The sequence below is a fragment of the Bufo bufo genome, chromosome 2 (assembly GCF_905171765.1).
Source record: "Bufo bufo chromosome 2, aBufBuf1.1, whole genome shotgun sequence".
Lineage (NCBI taxonomy): Eukaryota > Metazoa > Chordata > Amphibia > Anura > Bufonidae > Bufo > Bufo bufo.
Window position 1 is genome coordinate 323,684,529 of NC_053390.1, and position 20,426 is coordinate 323,704,954.

Sequence of the window (20,426 nt, forward strand, 5' to 3'; positions counted from 1 at the left end):
TAAACCCAGGGCCCTAGAGCTGCAAGGCACCAGTGCTAACCACTGAGCCACCGTGCTGCATTCTACATTTTTCAAAGCAGCATCTGGATCTGAATACTTTGTAATTGCATATGATTCACTAAATAGCCACTGAGTTATTCAATAAACTCTGCATAGTGCCACCTGCTGTTTGCTTGTTCATTTCCTTATTTCTCTGTCCACCTCACTGAGGTGGATGCACATGCTCAACTGCATCCTTCAACTGCCACCAACCCCATCTTCTGAAGCTGTAACAGTAAGGCCCTTTTCACACGGGCGAGATTTCCGCACGGGTGCAATGCATGAGGTGAACGCATTGCACCCGCATTGAATCCAGACCCATTCATTTCTATGGGGCTGTGCACATGAGCGGTGATTTTCATCGTAGCATGCTCCTCTTTGTGCGTTTTTCACGTAACGCAGGCCCCATAGAAATGAATGGGGTTGCGTGAAAATCGCAAGTATCCGCAAGCAAGTGGGGATGCGGTGCGATTTTCACGCACGGTTGCTAGGAGACGATCGGGATGGGGACCCGATCATTATTATTTTCCCTTATAACATGGTTATAAGGGAAAATAATAGCATTCTGAATACAGAATGCATAGTACAATAGGGCTGGAGGGGTTAAAAAAATAATAATAATAATTTAACTCACCTTAATCCACTTGTTCGCGCAGCCGGCATCTCTTCTGTCTTCTTTTGTGAGGAATAGGACCTTTGATGACATCACTACGTTCATCACATGGTCCGTCACATGATCCATCACCATAGTGATGGATCATGTGACGGACCATGTGATGAGAGTAGTGACGTCATCAAAGGTCCTATTCCTCACAGTACATTGTACTATGCATTCTGTATTCAGAATGCTATTATTTTCCCTTCTAACCATGTTATAAGGGAAAATAATACAATCTACACTACAACTAACCCAAACCTGAACTTCTGTGAAGAAGTTCGGGTCTGGGTACCACAGTCAGTTTTTTATCACGCGCGTGCAAAACGCATTGCACCCGCGATAAAAACTGAACATCGGAATGCAATCGCAGTCAAAACTGACTGCAATTGCGTACCTACTCTCGCGGGTTTGCCGCAATGCACCGGGACACATCCGGACCTAATCCGGACACGCTCGTCTGCAAGGGGCCTTACAGGGAGAGAGTTGCAGCAGGAAGGACACCTCTCAGGAAGAATAACCGCCCCCCCAAGCTGTGATAGTGAGAGAGCTGCTGCAGAAAAGATATGGCCCCAGAGCTAGGATAGGAAGAGAGCTACAATAGAAAGGACACACTCCCTGAGCTGCTGGAACCATGCGAGAGTGTCATGAGCTACGTTATGTCTGATTTTCTATTTTTACTTTAATCAGTTGATAATCCATTTTAGAGTTGTGGCGAAAATAACCTCACCACTCGGTTTTGGAGGGGCCTGGTTGCCAGCCTCTTGCCCCAGGAGTATGGGCCCTCTCATCAGCCCATGCAAAACTTAAACCCCATGGCGATTTGACTGTGTTTGTGGCATCTGAGCGCTCAGATCCAAGCCATATGGGGACATGTGGGGTTTTGAGGTGTGTGACAGACCCATCCATATTGACTAAAAATGATACCCAGATAGCTCATTTTATTGTATTTGTGTATTCTGAGTGCCATTCACCTAATGATATGCACTCAGACTTGAGCTATCTGGGAATATGTTAAATGTCTGTGTTTGCTGTAAGGGTGTGACATTGTGTGTTTGGGTGGTGATTCCTGTCCTGTTGTTCCCACATGTGTATTGGTGATTTCCCTTTGTCCTGAGAGATAATTGAATTGCTCCTCGGGTGTCTCCAGGGCAGAGAGGAGGAAACCATGATGCATTGTGGGGATGTGTTGTGTCTGTGTATCCTGAGTGCTACGTATCTGTCCTGTGTCACAGTCTTCCTTCTGGTCCCCTAGGGGCGTGTACACCAGATGGGGACCTGCATAAATACGGGCGGGTAGCCCTCAATAAAGTGTTCCTGTTTTTACACTCAACATAGAGCCTCGTCTCATGTGTGTGGGGATTGCTATACTTGTATACTCCCCTGGCTATTACTCCTAGCTATTACTCCTTGTAAGAGCTGTTCCTTTTCCTGGTTCCTGTGGTGGTATCAGTGTCGAGCGGAGTGCTTGGAGTCCTCGGGAGGCACTGGGAGCATTTATCAACGGAGGTACCCGGTCGGGGTGCTAGGAGATCCGTTACAAGAGTTTATTAGTTGAATTGTGTGTATACACAAACACACACATACACACATTATATATAACTCACTGTTATTTCTTTTTATTTAGATGACAAGACTAGTATTAAAGCAGATGGAGCAAAGGTAAACCCTATGACAGTGTCACATTTCCTACTACATTTTAGTAAAATATAGTATATATCATATGTATAGGGTAGAGAATTATAGTAATGATGACCAGGAAAATAGTTTACGATTTTTACTTCTGATTTGAAAGAAGAAAATTATCAAAGTCCAGTATTAGCAGCAGTTCCCTAAAACACAGTGACTCTGTAATAATAATAATAATAATAAGATTATTACGGTATTAGTTGTATTTTTATGACGATTATTGTGTTGCTATTATTATTTTGGACATCTTTTTTGTCTTGTTAAAGTATATATTACATTCATAAGACAATGGCCAGCTTCAAAGAAAGCAGATAACCCTTTCAGATAACCCTGGCAGCAGGGTGCACCTTTTAAGGCCTCCTGCACACGAACATGTGCGCCCCGTTGCCGTATTGCGGACCCCATTTGCGGATCCGCAATACACGGGTGCCGTTCCGTGTGCATTCCGCATCACAGATACGGACCTATTCATTTCAATGGGTCCGCATATCCGGAGATGCGGAATGGTGCGGAATGGATCCATGGAACGGAACCCTACTGGAGCACTACGGAGTGCTTCCGTGGGGTTTCGTCCCGTACTTCCGTTCCGCAAAAAGATAGAACATGTCCTATCTTTTTGCGGAACGGCCGGATTGTGGACCCATTAAAGTGAATGGGTCCGCGATCCGATGTGGCTGCCCCACGGACAGTGTTCGTGCATTGCGGCCCATAATTTGAGGGCCACAACAGGACCACGGGGAGCACACGTTTGTGTGCAGGAGGCCTAACTGTGAGGGCCAGCCCTGCTGACATAATATCTAGGGCTTATGGCAGAATAGTGTTTTTGTTTTGCTTGTCCTCCAAAATGAAATTAAAAATTAGCCACTAACATGTACATACTCCTACTAGTGATGAGCAAAGTTATGAAAAATTTGATTCGGCTGCTTCACCGAATTTCACAAATAAATTTGATTCATTACGAATAACTTTATCACAAATCACATTCCTTTCTAAGTAGCGGGCACAATGATGAGGCGATTGTGCCGATCCCCCCCATCACTGAACCCAGCAGATGCCATGTTCATCGCTGATTGCAGCATCTGATGCTAAATTGGAGGCCTTTCAGGGGCTAATCAGGATAAAAAAATAAACATACTCACCTTATCCATTTGCTCGCGGAGAGGCTTTCGCGGTCACCTTGATTAAATAAACCACACAAAATCTTGCGAGGTGACATGAGGACATCATCACGCTGGTCGCGTGCGGTGACATCATCACTGATGAAGTCACCATGCCCTGCCAACATGGTGATGTGCTGACGTCAAATGTCATCCACGCAAGATTTTGCGCTGTTTCTTCAGTTAAGATGCGATAGCCTCTCCGCAAGCAAATGGATGAGGGGAGTATGTTTTGTTTTTTTGCTGATATTTCAGGAAAAATAGATTTTTAACCACAAAGCACGAGAAAATTTGGCTTTAGAGCGTATCTAATTTTCCCTGAAATCTGGATCGAAGTAAATATATATATATATATGTTATTAGATCCAAAATAAATATAAAAAAATATATATGGTTCCAAAATTCTGAGATATAAAATCCAAAATTTTGTGTAATCCTAAAATGGCCTGATCCTTGAGGGGTTAATGTAATATAACTATTTGCAGAAAAGTATAAACTGTCTTATCTTAGATATTTGTTACAATGAGAATAATATATCACTATTATTTGTTCTTCATTTTTAGGAGAAAGGGTCTTATTTTGAATATCTCCTCTGCTATTGGTAGCTTTCCTTGCCCACTCTATACTATCTATTGTGCTTCTAAAGTAAGTGAATTTGGAGTATTCAACACATTAGATAATGAACAGTTTTTTTGGTAATTGCTTGCATTGTCTTTAAGGTGCAGTGAGATGTTGCGAGGAGAAGCCGGATTTTGGGAAGGAAGCTTACCTTTCTGACAATCAACTGCTCGTTAAGTGGAGGTGAAGCGCTGCATTTCCACAGTATGAGGACGAGCGATCGCTGCTGCTATCGCTCGTCCCCGTACAAAACCATTGCTCCTGGAGAGCAGAATGCTGTTTAGAACACACAATCTGCTGCCCACGAACGATGATTGTGTTGTCCGCACCTCAGATCATTTCACCCGATGATCGGATGTTTTGCTCATTCATTGGGTGACCTGCAGCACCTTTAGACGGGTAGATTATCTGCGAGGAGCGTTCATAGGAATGTTCATTCCCGATAATTGAGCCATGTAACTCCAACTTTAGTCAAAACATGGAGAACATGGAAATGCATTCCATTTGCAGACTCATTTGTTTTTGTTGGACTAGGGCCTTGGTAGTAGATAATGCCATCATGGAAAGTATAGTTGTGGTTCCTTTCCTTCCTTTCCCACACATACCTAACAGAATGGCGCAAGAAACACGGGCTTATGATTGTAGTGCCACTCTGCTCTCAAGGCAGTCCAATACATTTTTGCCCTCTGTGTCCATTTTTCACCAGCTCCCAATGTGCATATTTCCTAGCCCATCTATAAGAGATTTAAAGAGGCTCTGTCACCTGGTGCAAGGATACCCTACTTGGCATATAGCCAAGTAGGGCTGATAACGCTGACAAAAAGCATACCTTTCTTCTTCTATTAGGTCCGGTTTGGCAGGAAAATCAACTTTTACTAATATGCTAATGAGCAAAAGGAGCACTCGGAGGTGGGCTTGTGCCTTCCAAGCACTGCTTCTGCAACGCAAATGTTATTATACTTCCGCCCTTATTCTAATAATCCTAATAATCACGCCCCCAATCCCTTTGACTGACAGCGCTAGACCCACCGGACAAGTACTGAGATCCCGCGCCTGCGCACTCGCATCTAATACGGCATGTGCGCACTAGAGGAATACGCTAGCCAAGGGGAACGTGAAAAGTCTAGAGCGCACGCGCCATCATAGATGGGGGCGTGATTATTACAATAAGGGCGGCAGTATAATTATATGGGCGTTGCAGAAGCAGTGCTCGGAAGGCATAAGTCCGCCTCCGAGTGCTCCTTTTGCTCATTAGCATATTTGTAAAAGTTTATTTTCCTGCCAAACCAGACGTAATAGAAAAAAAATGAAAGGTATGCTTTTTGTCAGCGTTATCAGCCCTACCTGGCTATATGCCAAGTAGGGTATGCTTGCACCAGGTGACAGAGCCTCTTTAAAATATGAGCTTGTCCTGTCATGCCCTTAAAGGGCTTCTGTCATCAGAAAAATCGTTATGTATCTGGCTGACATTAGCGATGTGCTAATGTCAGCAGAACATAACTGTATGATTTATAACTCCCTGCCTGCCGCCGTTCCCTCAAAATAAAGACTTTTATAATATGCTAATGAGCCTCTAGGTGCTACTGGGGCGTTGCTGCAGCACCTAGAGGCTCCGTCTTCTCCCCCTTTGGCACGCCCATGTCCAGTTGATTGACGTCCTAGTTCTCTTCTGTGCCCGTAAAATCCCGTGCGTGCGCCATCCCGTTTAGTATTCGGCGCAGGCGCAGTGAGTGAAGGACGCTCTCCTGCTGCCGACTTCACTCACTGCGCCTGCGCCGAATACTAAACGGGATGGCGCACGCGCGGGATTTTACGGGCACAGAGGAGAACTAGGACGTCAATCAACTGGACAGGGGCGTGCCAAAGGGTGAGAAGACGGAGCCTCTAGGTGCTGCAGCAACGCCCCACTCGCACCTAGAGGCTCAGCATATTATAAAAGTCTTTATTTTGAGGGAACGGCGGTAGGGAGTTATAATTTATACTGTTATGTACTGCTGACATTAGCACATCGCTCATGTCAGCCAGATACATAACGTTATTTCTCATAACAGAAACCCTTTAAGTGGACTTTGACAATAAGCTGCCCTAGCCAATATCTGTGAGGAAACCTGGCAGTGAACCTTCAATTTCCTTGTAGTACCACTGCAGGGGAAATCAAGCATTACACAGTGCCCAGGTCAATGAAGAAAAAGACAGCTCCTCTGGATGCTCATTCTAACCACTCTCCTCTCTGGCCTCTAGAAAATCTGATTCCTTACTTCAATTCAACCTTATTTGTAGGACCCTTCTTCCATTTCTCCATTTTATATGTGACATGTTACCCAAACAAGTGGTTTCTTAGGTTACCATGACCTCACTTTACAATACTTTCAACATACAATGGCACTTTGTGGGCCATTGTAACCACACTTCAAACCATACTTAAAAGGAAATACCAAAGACCCAGCCAAATTCAATGAACATGGGTGTTACACTGGTAAAAGACTTGTTCTACTGAAGTTGTACTGATTAGCGCCTCTCACCAGGATGAGCTGCTTCTATGGACACCACCAGGTTGGGGCAGCTCCATTTTATCATTACTGTACTGCATACTTGGTCTGCATCATTGGTCTGTCACTTAGATATTAACATGAAGTCATTTGAAAGAACCAAAGCCAAACTGTGCAGTGTGTGGACCGATGCTATTGAGAAGTGCATAGAAAAACATGTCAATCAGTGTCTATCACTACACTGCGCTGTCCTCAGAAAGGGCAACATAAGGAACATCCCCTTAATATTGTAACAGTTAGGAGCATTGTGTGTGGTATCATTTGAATAAGGATTCGGTACACTTTGTGTGTTCTTTTATAGTTATGATTTGCCTTGCGATAATGTGTGGAACTGTTTTTGGACTTTCTTTTGATAGGCGTTTGTCACTACTTTCTCCAAAGCCCTTCAAGCTGAGTACAAATCAAAAGGGATTATTATACAGGTAATGTGTAATTAGACAACCATCAATTACAGTTTACACTAATGTAATTAGTATAAAATGTCAGACTTCATAGTGTTATATGGCACCAACATACTGTGCAGTACTGTACAATGAATGCATTCCGCAAGATTAGACCCACTAAACCTGTAAGATTTGGGGTGACCATTGGCTCTCTAGGCAAATCCACCATGCTGCAACAGTGTTGGTCTGGTTCTAAAGTATATAAGTAATATGTTAATGCTGTATTTTTGTAGCTTTCCTTCAGATCGAGGTAAACCATGGGATACTTTTATGTCATAATTATGCATCTTGTGACATTTCTTTTTGTCCTATTTTTCTCTTATAAATGCCTTATTTTTGTTCCTGACATAAAAGCCATTAAAAAGAGCCTCGTTAATCTGCCTCAAGAACTGACTCTAATTTCTCTAACCTCTGTTAAAATTTCCAAGGCTGATTAGGGATAACAATAATGCCTATTCCCATGTATTCTTGCCTATTATACCTTTAACCTCTTGAGTGCCAGAGGAGTTTTCATTTTCATAACTGAGCCATAACTATTTTTTCATTCATATAGCCATATGAGGGCCTGATTTTTGTGGGGACAAGTTGTACTTTCTAATGGCACCATTTAATATTGCACATGATGTAGTGGGAAGCGGTAACATTCCAAATGGGGTGGAATAGGGTTTTGTCTTAACAGCATTCCCTGACCTGTGCCCTTCATTCTCAGAGTCAGTACAATTACAACAATACCACATTTATATATTTTTTATTGTGTTTTAAAGCAAAAAAAAAACTTAAACTTTGAAAAAAAGACATTTCTTTCTTTTCATTGCCATATACTTTTTTATAGTTATTGTAACGGATCCGCTTCCGTTAATGGACGCTTCCTAGCTTGCGTCGAGGACCACAAGCACTGCACTGGACACCACAACCACGGCAGACTCCACAACCGCCGTAGCTTAACTGGAGCCGCGCCGTCTTCCTTCCACCCTGAATGAACCTCCAGCATTCAGGACCGTGTGGGAAAGATCTCTCCTCCAGGGAATATGCAGAGCATAGCAATCCCCAGCGTGACACAGCAATTCCCTCCAATAACGAGACAAGGCTGCGTTTTGAAGGGTTAGAAAAACATGAACAACTGAACTCTTTATTGAGGGCTACCCGCCCGTATTTATGCAGGTCCCCACAATGCATCATGGTTTCCTCCTCTCTGCCCTGGAGACACACCCGAAGGCAATTCAATTATCTCCCAGGACAAAGGGAGATCACCAATACACATGTGAGAACAACAGGAGAGGAGTCACCACCCAAATACACAAAATCCTCCCTTCTGTCTGGGATATAATTATGGATTAACATAACTATCACAGACAGTAAAAATACAGTTTTTAAACATACACTGTAACTTTAAAACCATACATTCCATCTCCATAAAAATTACATATTTAAACTCAGCTTACATCAAACATAAACACTTCCAAAAATCACACAAATCCCTCCAGCGGATCAAAAGTTTAGTGGAAGTCCTTTATGACCGACCGCAAGCACAATTTCCTGCCCAAAACAGTTCCATAGATTCTTTAGTATACACCGCTGACCGCGTTCGGTCCTAAGAACAGTCCAGACATGCGGCATAGTTCTGTTCTTGAAGGGTAATATGTCCCGGGGCCATAGTCGTAGGGCAGGAGGCTAGCCATAAGTCCTCTACAATGCCCAGTGGCAAATGGCAGTTTGTCACACATCTCCCCTTTGGGGGGAAGACTAACCAGGCACCTGACCTTCTGTCGGTCAGTGCCTCCGTTAGTCGATCCACCAACCCACAGTAACCAGATGCCCGAGTAGCCCACCCACAACAAACAGGTACAAGGGTGACCCACCCACAAGAAACAGTTACTGCACCTGGGTATTTTGCTGTGGTGATGGGGCAACATGCTGTGGGGACTTGAGGGAGGGCAGAGGCCGACTGCACTCTGCCCAGCTGCCAGCTCTTCTGCTGGGGTGCTGAGACCATAGTCCGGCTCAGTAGCCAGAGGAACATGGGAGTCAGCAGGGGTTAACATCGCCTCTGTTAACCCTGAGGCCACGTTAGGAGTTAAATGGGGAGGGGAATTTGTACTTACCCCGTCCTCCTGTTGTCCTGGTGAGGGTAGTGGGGGATCTGGACAGGCTGTCCAGCATCCCAGTAGGTCCAGCGCAGAGACCACGGTCCCATCTGCGCTGTCTGGGCGATTGGTGTCTCCCCTTGTTAGGGTAAGCTGCCGCTGGGGAGAGAGGGTGCTGCGCTCCTCTCCCTGAAACACAGGCTGCCGCTGGGGAGGAAGGATGACACCTTCAGCTCCCTGGGGTACACACTGCCGCTGGGGAGGAAGGACGACACTTTCGGCCCCCTGGGGTACACACTGCCGCTGGGGAGGAAGGAGGGCACCTTTATCTCCCTGTAACACCCACTGCCGCTGGGGAGGAAGGACGACACCTTCAGCTCCCTGGGGTTCTCACTGCCGCTGGGGTTGAAGGATGACACCTTCAGCTCCCTGGGGTTCACACTGCCACTGGGGGGAAAGGATGACACCTTCGGCCCCCTGGGGTACACACTGCCGCTGGGGGGGAAGGACGACACCTTCAGCTCCCTGGGGTTTACACTGCCGCTGGGGGGGAAGGACGACATCTTCGGTCCCCTGGGGTACACACTGCCGCTGGGGAGGAAGGAGGGCATCTTCAGCTCCCTGTAATACACACTGCCGCTGGGGGGAAGGACGACACCTTCAGCTCCCTGGGGTTCACACTGCCGCTGGGGGGGAAGGACGGCACCTTCGGCCCCCTGGGGTACACACTGCCGCTGGGGGGGAAGGACGACACCTTCGGCCCCCTGGGGTACCCACTGCCGCTGGGGGGGAAGGACGACACCTTCGGCCCCCTGGGGTACACACTGCCGCTGGGGGGGAAGGACGACACCTTCTGCCCCCTGGGGTACACACTGCCGCTGGGGGAGAAGGACGACACCTTCAGCTCCCTGGGGTTCACACTGCCGCTGGGGGGGAAGGACAACACCTTTGGCCCCCTGGGGTACACACTGCCGCTGGGGGGGGGAAGGACGACACCTTTGGCCCCCTGGGGTACACACTGCCGCTGGGGGGGGAAGAACGACACCTTTGGCCCCCTGGGGTACACACTGCCGCTGGGGGGGAAGGACGACACCTTTGGCCCCCTGGGGTACACACTGCCGCTGGGGGGGAAGGACGACACCTTCGGCCCCCTGGGGCACACACTGCCGCTGGGGGGGAAGGACGACACCTTCGGCCCCCTGTAACTCACGTTTTTGCTGGGGCGCAGGGACGGAATACTTTGCTATCTCTGCCCTATATTTTGCTTCCTGCTGCAGATACTCCGCCAGTTCTCTCCTCACTTCCGGTACCAGTTCCTCTGTTAGGTAGGGCCCGTAGATAGCAAACCGCCTCTTCAGCATAGCGTCAAACCGTACGTGGCTATACCAATACTCCAGCTCTGCTTGGTGTTCCCAGGATGCTGCTCCTCGCACTAGGGAAGCCATCCCACTGCTGCCACCAATGTAACGGATCCGCTTCCGTTAATGGACGCTTCCTAGCTTGCGTCGAGGACCACAAGCACCGCACTGGACACCACAACCACCGCAGACTCCACAACCGCCGTAGCTTAACTGGAGCCGCGCCGTCTTCCTTCCACCCTGAATGAACCTCCAGCATTCAGAACCGTGTGGGAAAGATTTCTCCTCCAGGGAATATGCAGAGCATAGCAATCCCCAGCGTGACACAGCAATTCCCTCCAATAACGAGACAAGGCTGTGTTTTGAAGGGTTAGAAAAACATGAACAACTGAACTCTTTATTGAGGGCTACCCGCCCGTATTTATGCAGGTCCCCACAAGGCATCATGGTTTCCTCCTCTCTGCCCTGGAGACACACCCGAAGGCAATTCAATTATCTCCCAGGACAAAGGGAGATCACCAATACACATGTGAGAACAACAGGAGAGGAGTCACCACCCAAATACACAAAATCCTCCCTTCTGTCTGGGATATAATTATGGATTAACATAACTATCACAGACAGTAAAAATACAGTTTTTAAACATACACTGTAACTTTAAAACCATACATTCCATCTCCATAAAAATTACATATTTAAACTCAGCTTACATCAAACATAAACACTTCCAAAAATCACACAAATCCCTCCAGCGGATCAAAAGTTTAGTGGAAGTCCTTTATGACCGACCGCAAGCACAATTTCCTGCCCAAAACAGTTCCATAGATTCTTTAGTATACACCGCTGACTGCGTTCGGTCCTAAGAACAGTCCAGACATGCGGCATAGTTCTGTTCTTGAAGGGTAATATGTCCCGGGGCCATAGTCGTAGGGCAGGAGGCTAGCCATAAGTCCTCTACAATGCCCAGTGGCAAATGGCAGTTTGTCACAGTTATGTGTACGGAGCTGTGTGGGGGCTCATTTTTGTGGGATGATCTGTAGTTTTTATTGATGCAATTTTGGAGTGTGTGAAGTATTTATCCTTTACACGATTCACCATATGGGATAAATATTTTTATATTTTAATAGTTCAGGCATTTTGGGACGCAGCATGTTTTTATTGTTTATTTATTAAAATTTTTCTATTTTTTTAAAACTTTTTTTAAGCCCCCTCCCCCAAGGATTTCTTTTGGCTTACACTATAGTTTAATAGAACTACAATCTAAGCTCCATTTGCAGTTATCCTATAGAGCCCTGCCACCTGCACCTCCTCAGGGAGACTCAGCGAATCAGAGCGAAGGAACAGGTCCCCCAATTGCTGCCTCAGTTCCTGACCTGGAACTGCACTTTATGGCATCTAAAGGGTTAAATGTCTGCGGCTATGGCACCCGTTGCACTCGCAAGCAGGCACCATATTTCAAACTCCTCCTTCCACCATACATGTATGGTGCAGGGACGGAATGGGTTAAAAGTTGCGGGTTTCATTGTGCGCCTACTTCTGGGAAATGCAGAAAAAAGTCCAGAGCATACTCACTTGATTCACTTCAATGGGGCTTTGGTACTCTGGGATGGCCACTACACAGTGGAGAAAGTCTTCTGTATCTGACTCCATCCACTGTTTTGTTACCAGCTATAGTGTCTGTTAAAAATAGCTGATTGGTGGGGGTGTCAGACCCCCACCAATCTGACATTGATAACCTATCCTTAGGATATTTGGAGGTCCGGCCTCAAGCTGGTAAATATGCCAAGAATCAGCCCGAAGAAAATCCACGCAATGGTTTTCGTCCAGCTGATTCCCGACATTCTATGCTGGGACAGCCTACGAGAGAACAGCCTCACATGTGAAAGAAGCTTGAAGGTGGTCCTATTTTTACAACTGATCCTCTGAAAATGAGTTGTTAGAATTTCATTATTGCCATCTCAGCATTGAGAAAATTGTGGCAGGCACTGTTATGGAGGCAATCTAGATAGATGTTTTTATAGGGTGAGATCTCAGTATTTGGTCAGATGTCTTCATGAACAGTGATAACATAGATTTAACAATCTATTTCACTTTTTATAGTTTCCACACAGAAATGTCCCATGTTTTCTCATATGGCTAAATCAATTAATACTAGTGAAGTACTCGAAAATGATTGCCTTCTTTCTAATAATAACTTCTAGTTTTGAGCGAATTGAAGTCCACGAAAATTCGATTCACCTCAAAGCCAAATTTCCTCGTGCTTCGTAGTATCGAATCGAATTTTCCCTGCATGCCAAAATGGAAAAAAATCATACTTACCTGATCCATTTGCTTGCGACAAGCAAGCCGCCGCCATCTTGATTGAAGATCTCACATGAAATCCCGTGCACGGTGACATATGACTCTACCACGCCGGCCACGTGAGATTTACCACTAGATCTTCAATCAAGATGGCAGCGGCTGGCATCCGAGGGCAGGGGTGCACCTAGCCTTTCTGCTGCCTGAGGCGAAAACTGAAACAGCGCCCCCCCATGCCAATTTCTTAACCTAACCCCTTTTGCCACAATAAAAGCGCTCATTGCCCATGCCCCTTCTGCTGCCCCCCTCTTGCCCCTAACTGGTGCTGCCTCAGGCGATCGCCTCACCTGGCCTCATTGGTGGTGCACCCCTGTCCGAGGGGCACAATGAAGGGGAGATGCGCAACTGCCGTTCCCTGTCATTGCACCCAATACTTACAAATAAATGCGCTTCGTGACTAAGTAATTAGAATTTTTTTGTAAAATTCGGCGAACCAGTGAAATTGAAATTTTTGAATACTTCGCTCATCTCTAAAAACTTCCATCATATAGTTAAAGGGGTTGTCCGGGTTCACAGCTGAACCCAGACATATCCCCATTTTCACCCAGGCAGCCCCCCTGACTTGAGCTGCTCCGATGCTCTCCTTTGCCCTGCGCTAAATCGCGCAGGGCAAAGGCATTTTTAGGCGTTCCGGTGACGAACCAGGCTCTCCATGGGACTGCCAGGAAGCCTGGTGACGTCACAGGCACTGATGGGCGGGCTTTAGCGCTGCCCTAGCCAGCAATTGGGGGACCTGTTCCTTCACTCTGATTCGCTGAGTCTCCCTGAGGAGGTGCAGGTGGCAGGGCTCTATAGGATAACTGCAAATGGAGCTTAGATTGTAGTTCTATTAAACTATAGTGTAAGCCAAAAGTTTTTAAAAAATAGAAAAATTTCAATAAATAAACAATAAAAACATGCTGCGTCCCAAAATGCCTGAACTATTAAAATATAAAAATATTTATCCCATATGGTGAATCGTGTAAAGGATAAATACTTCACACACTCCAAAATTGCATCAATAAAAACTACAGATCATCCCACAAAAATGAGCCCCCACACAGCTCCGTAGACATAACTGTGACAAACTGCCATTTGCCACTGGGCATTGTAGAGGACTTATGGCTAGCCTCTATACATATACAATGTTGAGGCAGCACGAGATATGCTTGGCATGTTTAGAATGTGTTTCATAAATTCTGTATTAGAGGATTCCCTATGATTAAAGGGGTTATTCAAGACTTAAAAAAGACCTCAGAGAGTGGCCAACCCATGGTGTGGTTCATAGTTACTGGTCCCCGCCACTGGGTTCCAGCTCCATTGCTCCCTGGCTGTCTCTACAGCTCAGCGATGGTTTAGCATCAACATCCTGTTGACTAGTGCCACTTGACTGCTGCAGCCAATCACTGGCCACAGCGGTGATGACCTGTCACCCATGCGGCATGTCGCTAGATCACATCCTGTACAGGTCACCTATGTGTCCAGTGATTGGCTGCAGTGGTCATGTGGCACAGGTCAACAGGATGTTGATGCCACAGCAGGGCGGAGCTGCACAGATGGACGGGGAGCAATGGAGCCTGAACCCAGAAGCGGGGACTATTTAATTATGAACCCCACCACAGCTCAGCCACTCTGAGGTCTTTTTTAAGTCTTGGATAACCCCTTTAATATGTACGCCGGACTACTGGCAAGGCTATCAGCAACAAGGTTGACCAAGGTTATTAGGTTTATAGCACACGCAGATCAAAATGGCTTGTTGCCACTTGCCAAATAAATCTACATCTGATAAATGGGAGGAGATTTTTTTATAAACATGCTAATCAGCCCATCCAACCAAGAGGAGAAAAGTTTTTTTGGCGTTGAAAAAATGTTTCATGAAAAATGTTAATGTTAAGGTTCAGTCTTGTACAAAGTCGATCTATTTCTGGAATTTGTAACGTAAAACCCTGTGGAAATGTGGCAAGAAAAAATATATATAAACTCTCCCTAGATTGTCCCAACCAGTAAGTGGGGTATTCGACCTGAAAAGGATAGCTTGGTCATACAAGATCAAATTACTGCTACGGACTCCAGTATACCAATGTATAACTTCTACAAATTTTGCTGTGTCCTGAGAACTTGCACTCTGTGACTACTAAAGTATTTTAACACTGGAAACCTGGTGAAAAATACAGGGTTGGGTTGGAGAATTTTAATACTGACTGTAGACTGTCCCTAAAAGAAAGCCAGGTTGTTTTTCCTGAACAGGGCTTCCTGGCCATACAGGAACCTGTCCCTCAGCTACACCTAGTACTATAAATTTACACAAGCATCGCTCACCCTGCCAAACCAAAGTGAAAGATAAGCTGAGGTCCAGTCATTGAGACCAAATAGAGTTTGTGTCTCTCTGCAGCTCTAAACCCCATCCCTATAGATGTAGCAATGCTGTAAGCGCCTCTTACTTCTTATTATGTTGGGTCCTGAGTCCTCGCCTCCTAACTCAGTGATGCTACATTGGAGAGGAGCGGGGAAGATCAAGAGGTACTGGATGATGCTGAATCAGGGGGCGGGGAGGCCTCTCTGAGAAACAGAGATTCAAAGCAGCCTCTTTGCCCCTGACTAATTGTCTTCTTGCTTCAGATTCTCCAACTTCCTTGAGAGGCCTCTGTTGAGAAGCAGTGTAATATGTACAGCAGCCCCCTAATTGCATCCATGAATAATACAATTTTGTAATAACAAAATATTGAATTAATTTATGAATATACATTTCATCTGTGCCTAACCTTCCTATATCTTCTTCTTCTCAGGCAGTTGCTCCATATGGTGTTTCTACTCCTATGACAAAAAACATGTCAGCAAATTTAATAACAAAATCTTCAGAAGACTTTGTACGAGAGTCGCTAAATCATGTTACACACGGGAGCGAGACATTCGGCTGCCTTGCACATGCAGTTTTGGTAAATTCAGTCTAGAACTATGTATGTCCAGATATCATGAATTTATGGAATTATAAGTTAAATATCTGTTACCATTAAGACCTCTCACACGAGCGATACGGATTGTGTCAGGATCTGTTCAGGGAATAACTGATGGTTTTGCACTCAATTTCAATCAGTTTTTCTGCGATTGTGTTCAGTGTGTGCGTTTCTTCCCTCTGGATTGTATCCGGATTGCATGCGTTTTTTACGTGCATGAAAAAAAATTGAAGAATAATAATCTACATCTCCTATTAACCATTAGTTAATAACGCATTGCATCCGGATGCCTTTTGTTTTTCAAGCCCTATTCACTTCTATAGAGCCAGGGCTGCGTGAAAAAAGCACAATATAGAACGTGCTGCGATTTTTCCAAAATGCAAACATAATGCATGAAAAACTAATTCTCATGTACAGACCTATTACAAACAATGCAACCCGACGGAAAACTCGCTTTTGTGAAAGAGGCCTAAAAGTGATACTTTACACCATAAAAGTTATAGCTGCCATACCCCACCATCCAAATCTAACCTACGCGATCCACTCCAATCAGGAGATAATCTTATGGAGATCTACTTACAAGCCACTCCTGCAGCTTGCCTATATTCACAGGTTCTGGGCAGGGGCTGCCATGACCTTTATTGGGACCTGTAAAGAAAATAAATCTCCATTGTGTCTGCTTGTGCAGGTTCCCATGTGGGCCAAGCAACTGCTGTTGGGGCCTGAGACTATAGGAACTTGAAGTGATGCTAGGTTAGACTTTGAAGTGGAGTGGGCAGCTCCAATATGGGCAAAAGCTGTATTGTCGTTATAAGGATGTTGAGTATTACATATGCTCATCTGTTGCTGAAGATGTTCTTTATTGATATGAAATATTGAAAATGGTAAATGAGACGGCCGGCCCTCCCTCTTCCCCACCCACACCACACCCCCTTTTTCCACTACCTCGGAAAAGTGGAGTGAACGGGGAAAAGTTGCAGATTTGGCTGCAAATCCCCTTTGCAACCGTATCTGCAATAATAAATGACCCCCTATATTTATATTTTTTTATTTTTAAATAGATGAAGGCCCCAAAAACCCACCCCTGTCTCTTCAAAGAACATCCAGTATTTAAATCTAATTTTCACAAAAAGTTGAAAATTCACAAACTTTTTAGCACCATCGCAAATACAGCTTTGATATTTCTTTTTTAATTTGAAAAATTATCATGATAAATTTTCTTGTTTTTTTTCTTTCAGGGAGGTATCATAAACCAAGTTCCACTGTGCGTGATCCACAGCACAAGAGTACAAGAGTATTTTCTGAACACCATTAATGCTAAGAAAAAGTAAAGAAAATAAAAATGTCAGCTGGCTGCCAATACTGGGTTACTTAGCTTATAGGCACTAGGGGGGTCATTTACTAACAGAAATTTGCCTATTTTTGGTGTATTCCTGGAGCAGATTGCGGTGCAAAGGTTATTTGCGCCGCAATCTGCAACTTTTCTCCGCTCATGCCAGGTCTAAAAAAGGGGCGTGGTGTGGGCGGAGAAAGGGACAGGCTGGCAGGCCTGTTTCATTTTTTCATTTTCTACTCCTGTTTTAGGCATAGAAGATGGTCTAAATTTAAGCCAGCAAGGAATTTGGCCTAGATTTAGACCAGAGGTGGATACGCAGAAGTTATGTAGAGGCCGTCACTTCGTCATAACTTTAGCGGATCCACCGTCAGTGCACAGGGTTATTAAGACTGGCAACTAAAATGCCGGTCTTAATAAATGACCCCCTAGATGTCTAGCAGCACCTTAGGCTCTCCTAATAATAAAGCAAAACCAAAGAAACACAGCATTAGCCGTAAATACATCTGTTTTATTATGCAAGCACCATACACAATAAGTACTTTCGTGACATCACATGGCTGAATGCATTACAACTAAGTATTTTTCTACCAGAAATTACAGCATAAAGCCACATTTCATAGCACTAAACAAAGTCTGCTGCACCAACTTTCACTGTTAACTAGCCATGACCCTGAAGGTCACACACTCTTAAGGCTACTTTCACAGTGAGCAGCTGTTTTTGTCCCACCGATTCTCTGCATATTTGCTGGGTAGCGGCCAGATCTCTGACAGACACCATTATGGTCAATAAGGTCTGGTGAGACGTTGATAGTATGCAGCAATGCCAGATCCAGAAGACTCCGGAAGGCTGTTCTATGCCAGAGTTTTCTGCCGCAGATGTGAAAGTAGCCTAAGACGCCTTTACGCGAGCTGGTGATCCAGACAAGTATTGAAAATGAATGTTCATTCCTGATAATTGCCTGATCATGAGTAGAGGTGAGGACTGCAATTACATGCAGCAATCAACTCTGCTGTATGGGGAAGAACAATCACTACTGCAATGACTTGCTGATCCCAGTTTACAGAGGACCATCTGCTGCCCAGAAAAGATGACTTTCGGTGCAGTATCAACTATATTTAGTTGTACATTTATATGAATGTTTTCTGTGTCGGGGGTTTGGGGTTTTTCCCCAACACTATGCCGGGTCCAGAGAGTTAGGGTCTGCAGTTAACCAGTGTACTTCTTTACTGGAAGAACTCAAGTACAAAATAATATAGGCAAGGCACTTAGCTTGTTTCTACACTTTCCATCCTGGCAAAAAAAAAATTCATGCTGAGGCAAGGTCTGAGCTAGCTGTCTCTCTTTCCATCAGAAGGATGATACCCTGGCAAAAGGCTGTTGGCCCAGGGTCTGTGGCTCAGTCGTCCAGCTGGAGCCCTGGTCAACGGGCTAGTAACCTGGGGTCTGTGGCTCAACTTCCCCAACTCAATGTCTTCTGGTCACTCATGTAGTCTGGCAGAGTGTCTCCTACTAAGCTCTAGTCCCTATTTGCAGACAACTAAGGACTCTAGCTGCTCTCCATATATATTGTCACGTTCGGGTGTGGGAGGGAAACACCACACTGAACATAGGAGGGAAAGGGGTGAGGGACTAAGACCTGGAAACTAGGGAAAGGAGATGGACACCTCCTAGTAAAACCCTAATCAAAGTCCTGATTAACTACAAGTATGAAAAGACCCCAGAGGTACGTGAGTTCATACACCGTAATACCTAGTGTTCTAACTCACCCTATAGGACCCTGGTACTAATGTCATGACTGAGACAACTTGTTCCTCCAAAAGGAAGGACGAACAGGAGTCTCCCTCAGGCCTTAATACAAATGACAGGGAAATGCAACACACAAAATAACCAAAACAAAATACAAAGAAAACACTTAAAGGGTTTCTATCACTTTGTATCACATAATTAGCTGTCAGACACTAGCGATACGCGCTGGGCGGCGGCTGTTTATGAAGGTAGACGGAGCCTCTAGGTGCTAATGACGCCCACATAGCACCTAGAGGCTCAATAGCATATTTATAAAAGTTCGTTTTTTAGCAAAACCGCTGCCCCACAAGCGATTATAGTAGGATGGGAGCAGACACTAGCAGATCGCTAGTGTCTGACAGCTAATTATGTGATACAAAGTGATAGAAACCCTTTAACTTCAAGTGGCTATGGCAGCACCAGGAACTCAGCTGAGATCCACACACCAGCTATCCACAACTCCAAAAGAAGCTATAAACCGAATAGCATAGTGGGAGAAACAACAATAAATAGAGAAGGTTAAATGACCATAATAGCCACACCTGGGGAAAGAAGGTGTGGAAAACACCAGAAACAACACAGACGTCATTTGATCCAAACGGAAAACATGTCAGATCAAACCACGTGTTGCCAGTCTCACCGATCTCCTGCCACCTGTCGCGGGAACGTCTGTGACATATATATATAGTTTCTAGCTAAACTAGAACCTTATAACGGGAGTGGTAGAGTGGAGGCACACAGCCTAAACAGATACAATGTTGCAACTTTAGTCTGTCATAGATTTGTATAGAGTTTCAATGAAATTATATGGGGTTGACTAAACAGTTTTTCTAGACACAAGCAAGTCTTCAGACATAAATAACAACGCTAAACCAGTCAGTCAGAAGGTCAGTGTGTCTGTTGTTTTCCCCTCCAAAATTTGCATAGGTAGAAAGTCATAAACTCTCAGTATTAGTTGGCTGTGCTTTAAATCTTTACACAGTGTGGTGCAGCTACAGTGAAATAACAGTGCAGATGAACAGGATATATTACAATAAACATATAAATGCAGTTCAACAATATGAAACAGTATAAGTGCACACAACAGCATAAATCAAGTTAACCCTTGAACTGCACTAAAGTAGGGAGCTGATGGCTTTGCATAGTAGCAATAGGGGAAAAATGTCCACAAAAGTCAATAGTCCAAAGTACCCTTGCTCCAGGGCACTACACGTTTGTTCCCAATCAGCCCATATAAAAGGGACATTACACACAGGGCTACCCCTAGGCACAGTTCAGATCTTTATCCTGGTATAACTGGCGACAGGTATCCTCAGTGAAGTAACTCCAATCTTGCATTTAATCATTGGTCTCTATTGCTATTGTTCTATAGTTTAACCCCTTCCCGACATTCTCCATACATGTACGGCGCATCAGGAAGT

The 20,426-nt window shown here is 45.0% G+C and overlaps 1 protein-coding gene across 3 annotated transcripts in view; it reads left to right on the forward strand.

The window, feature by feature from the left end:
* The window catches only part of HSD17B3 (hydroxysteroid 17-beta dehydrogenase 3), a 143,186-nt gene extending 125,943 nt beyond the window's left edge, over positions 1-17,243 (forward strand). For 2 of the 3 annotated variants that reach the window (XM_040420305.1, XM_040420303.1), the window contains 5 exons: positions 2,322-2,356; positions 4,104-4,185; positions 7,064-7,129; positions 15,716-15,865; positions 17,122-17,243. In XM_040420305.1, coding sequence (XP_040276239.1) covers positions 2,322-2,356; positions 4,104-4,185; positions 7,064-7,129; positions 15,716-15,865; positions 17,122-17,214 — 426 coding nt within the window. In that variant the 3' untranslated portion in view covers positions 17,215-17,243. Of the gene's footprint in view, positions 1-2,321; positions 2,357-4,103; positions 4,186-7,063; positions 7,130-15,715; positions 15,887-17,121 lie in introns of all 3 variants that reach the window. The other variant, XM_040420304.1, reaches the window with a different exon arrangement.
* The last annotated feature ends 3,183 nt before the right edge of the window (positions 17,244-20,426 follow it).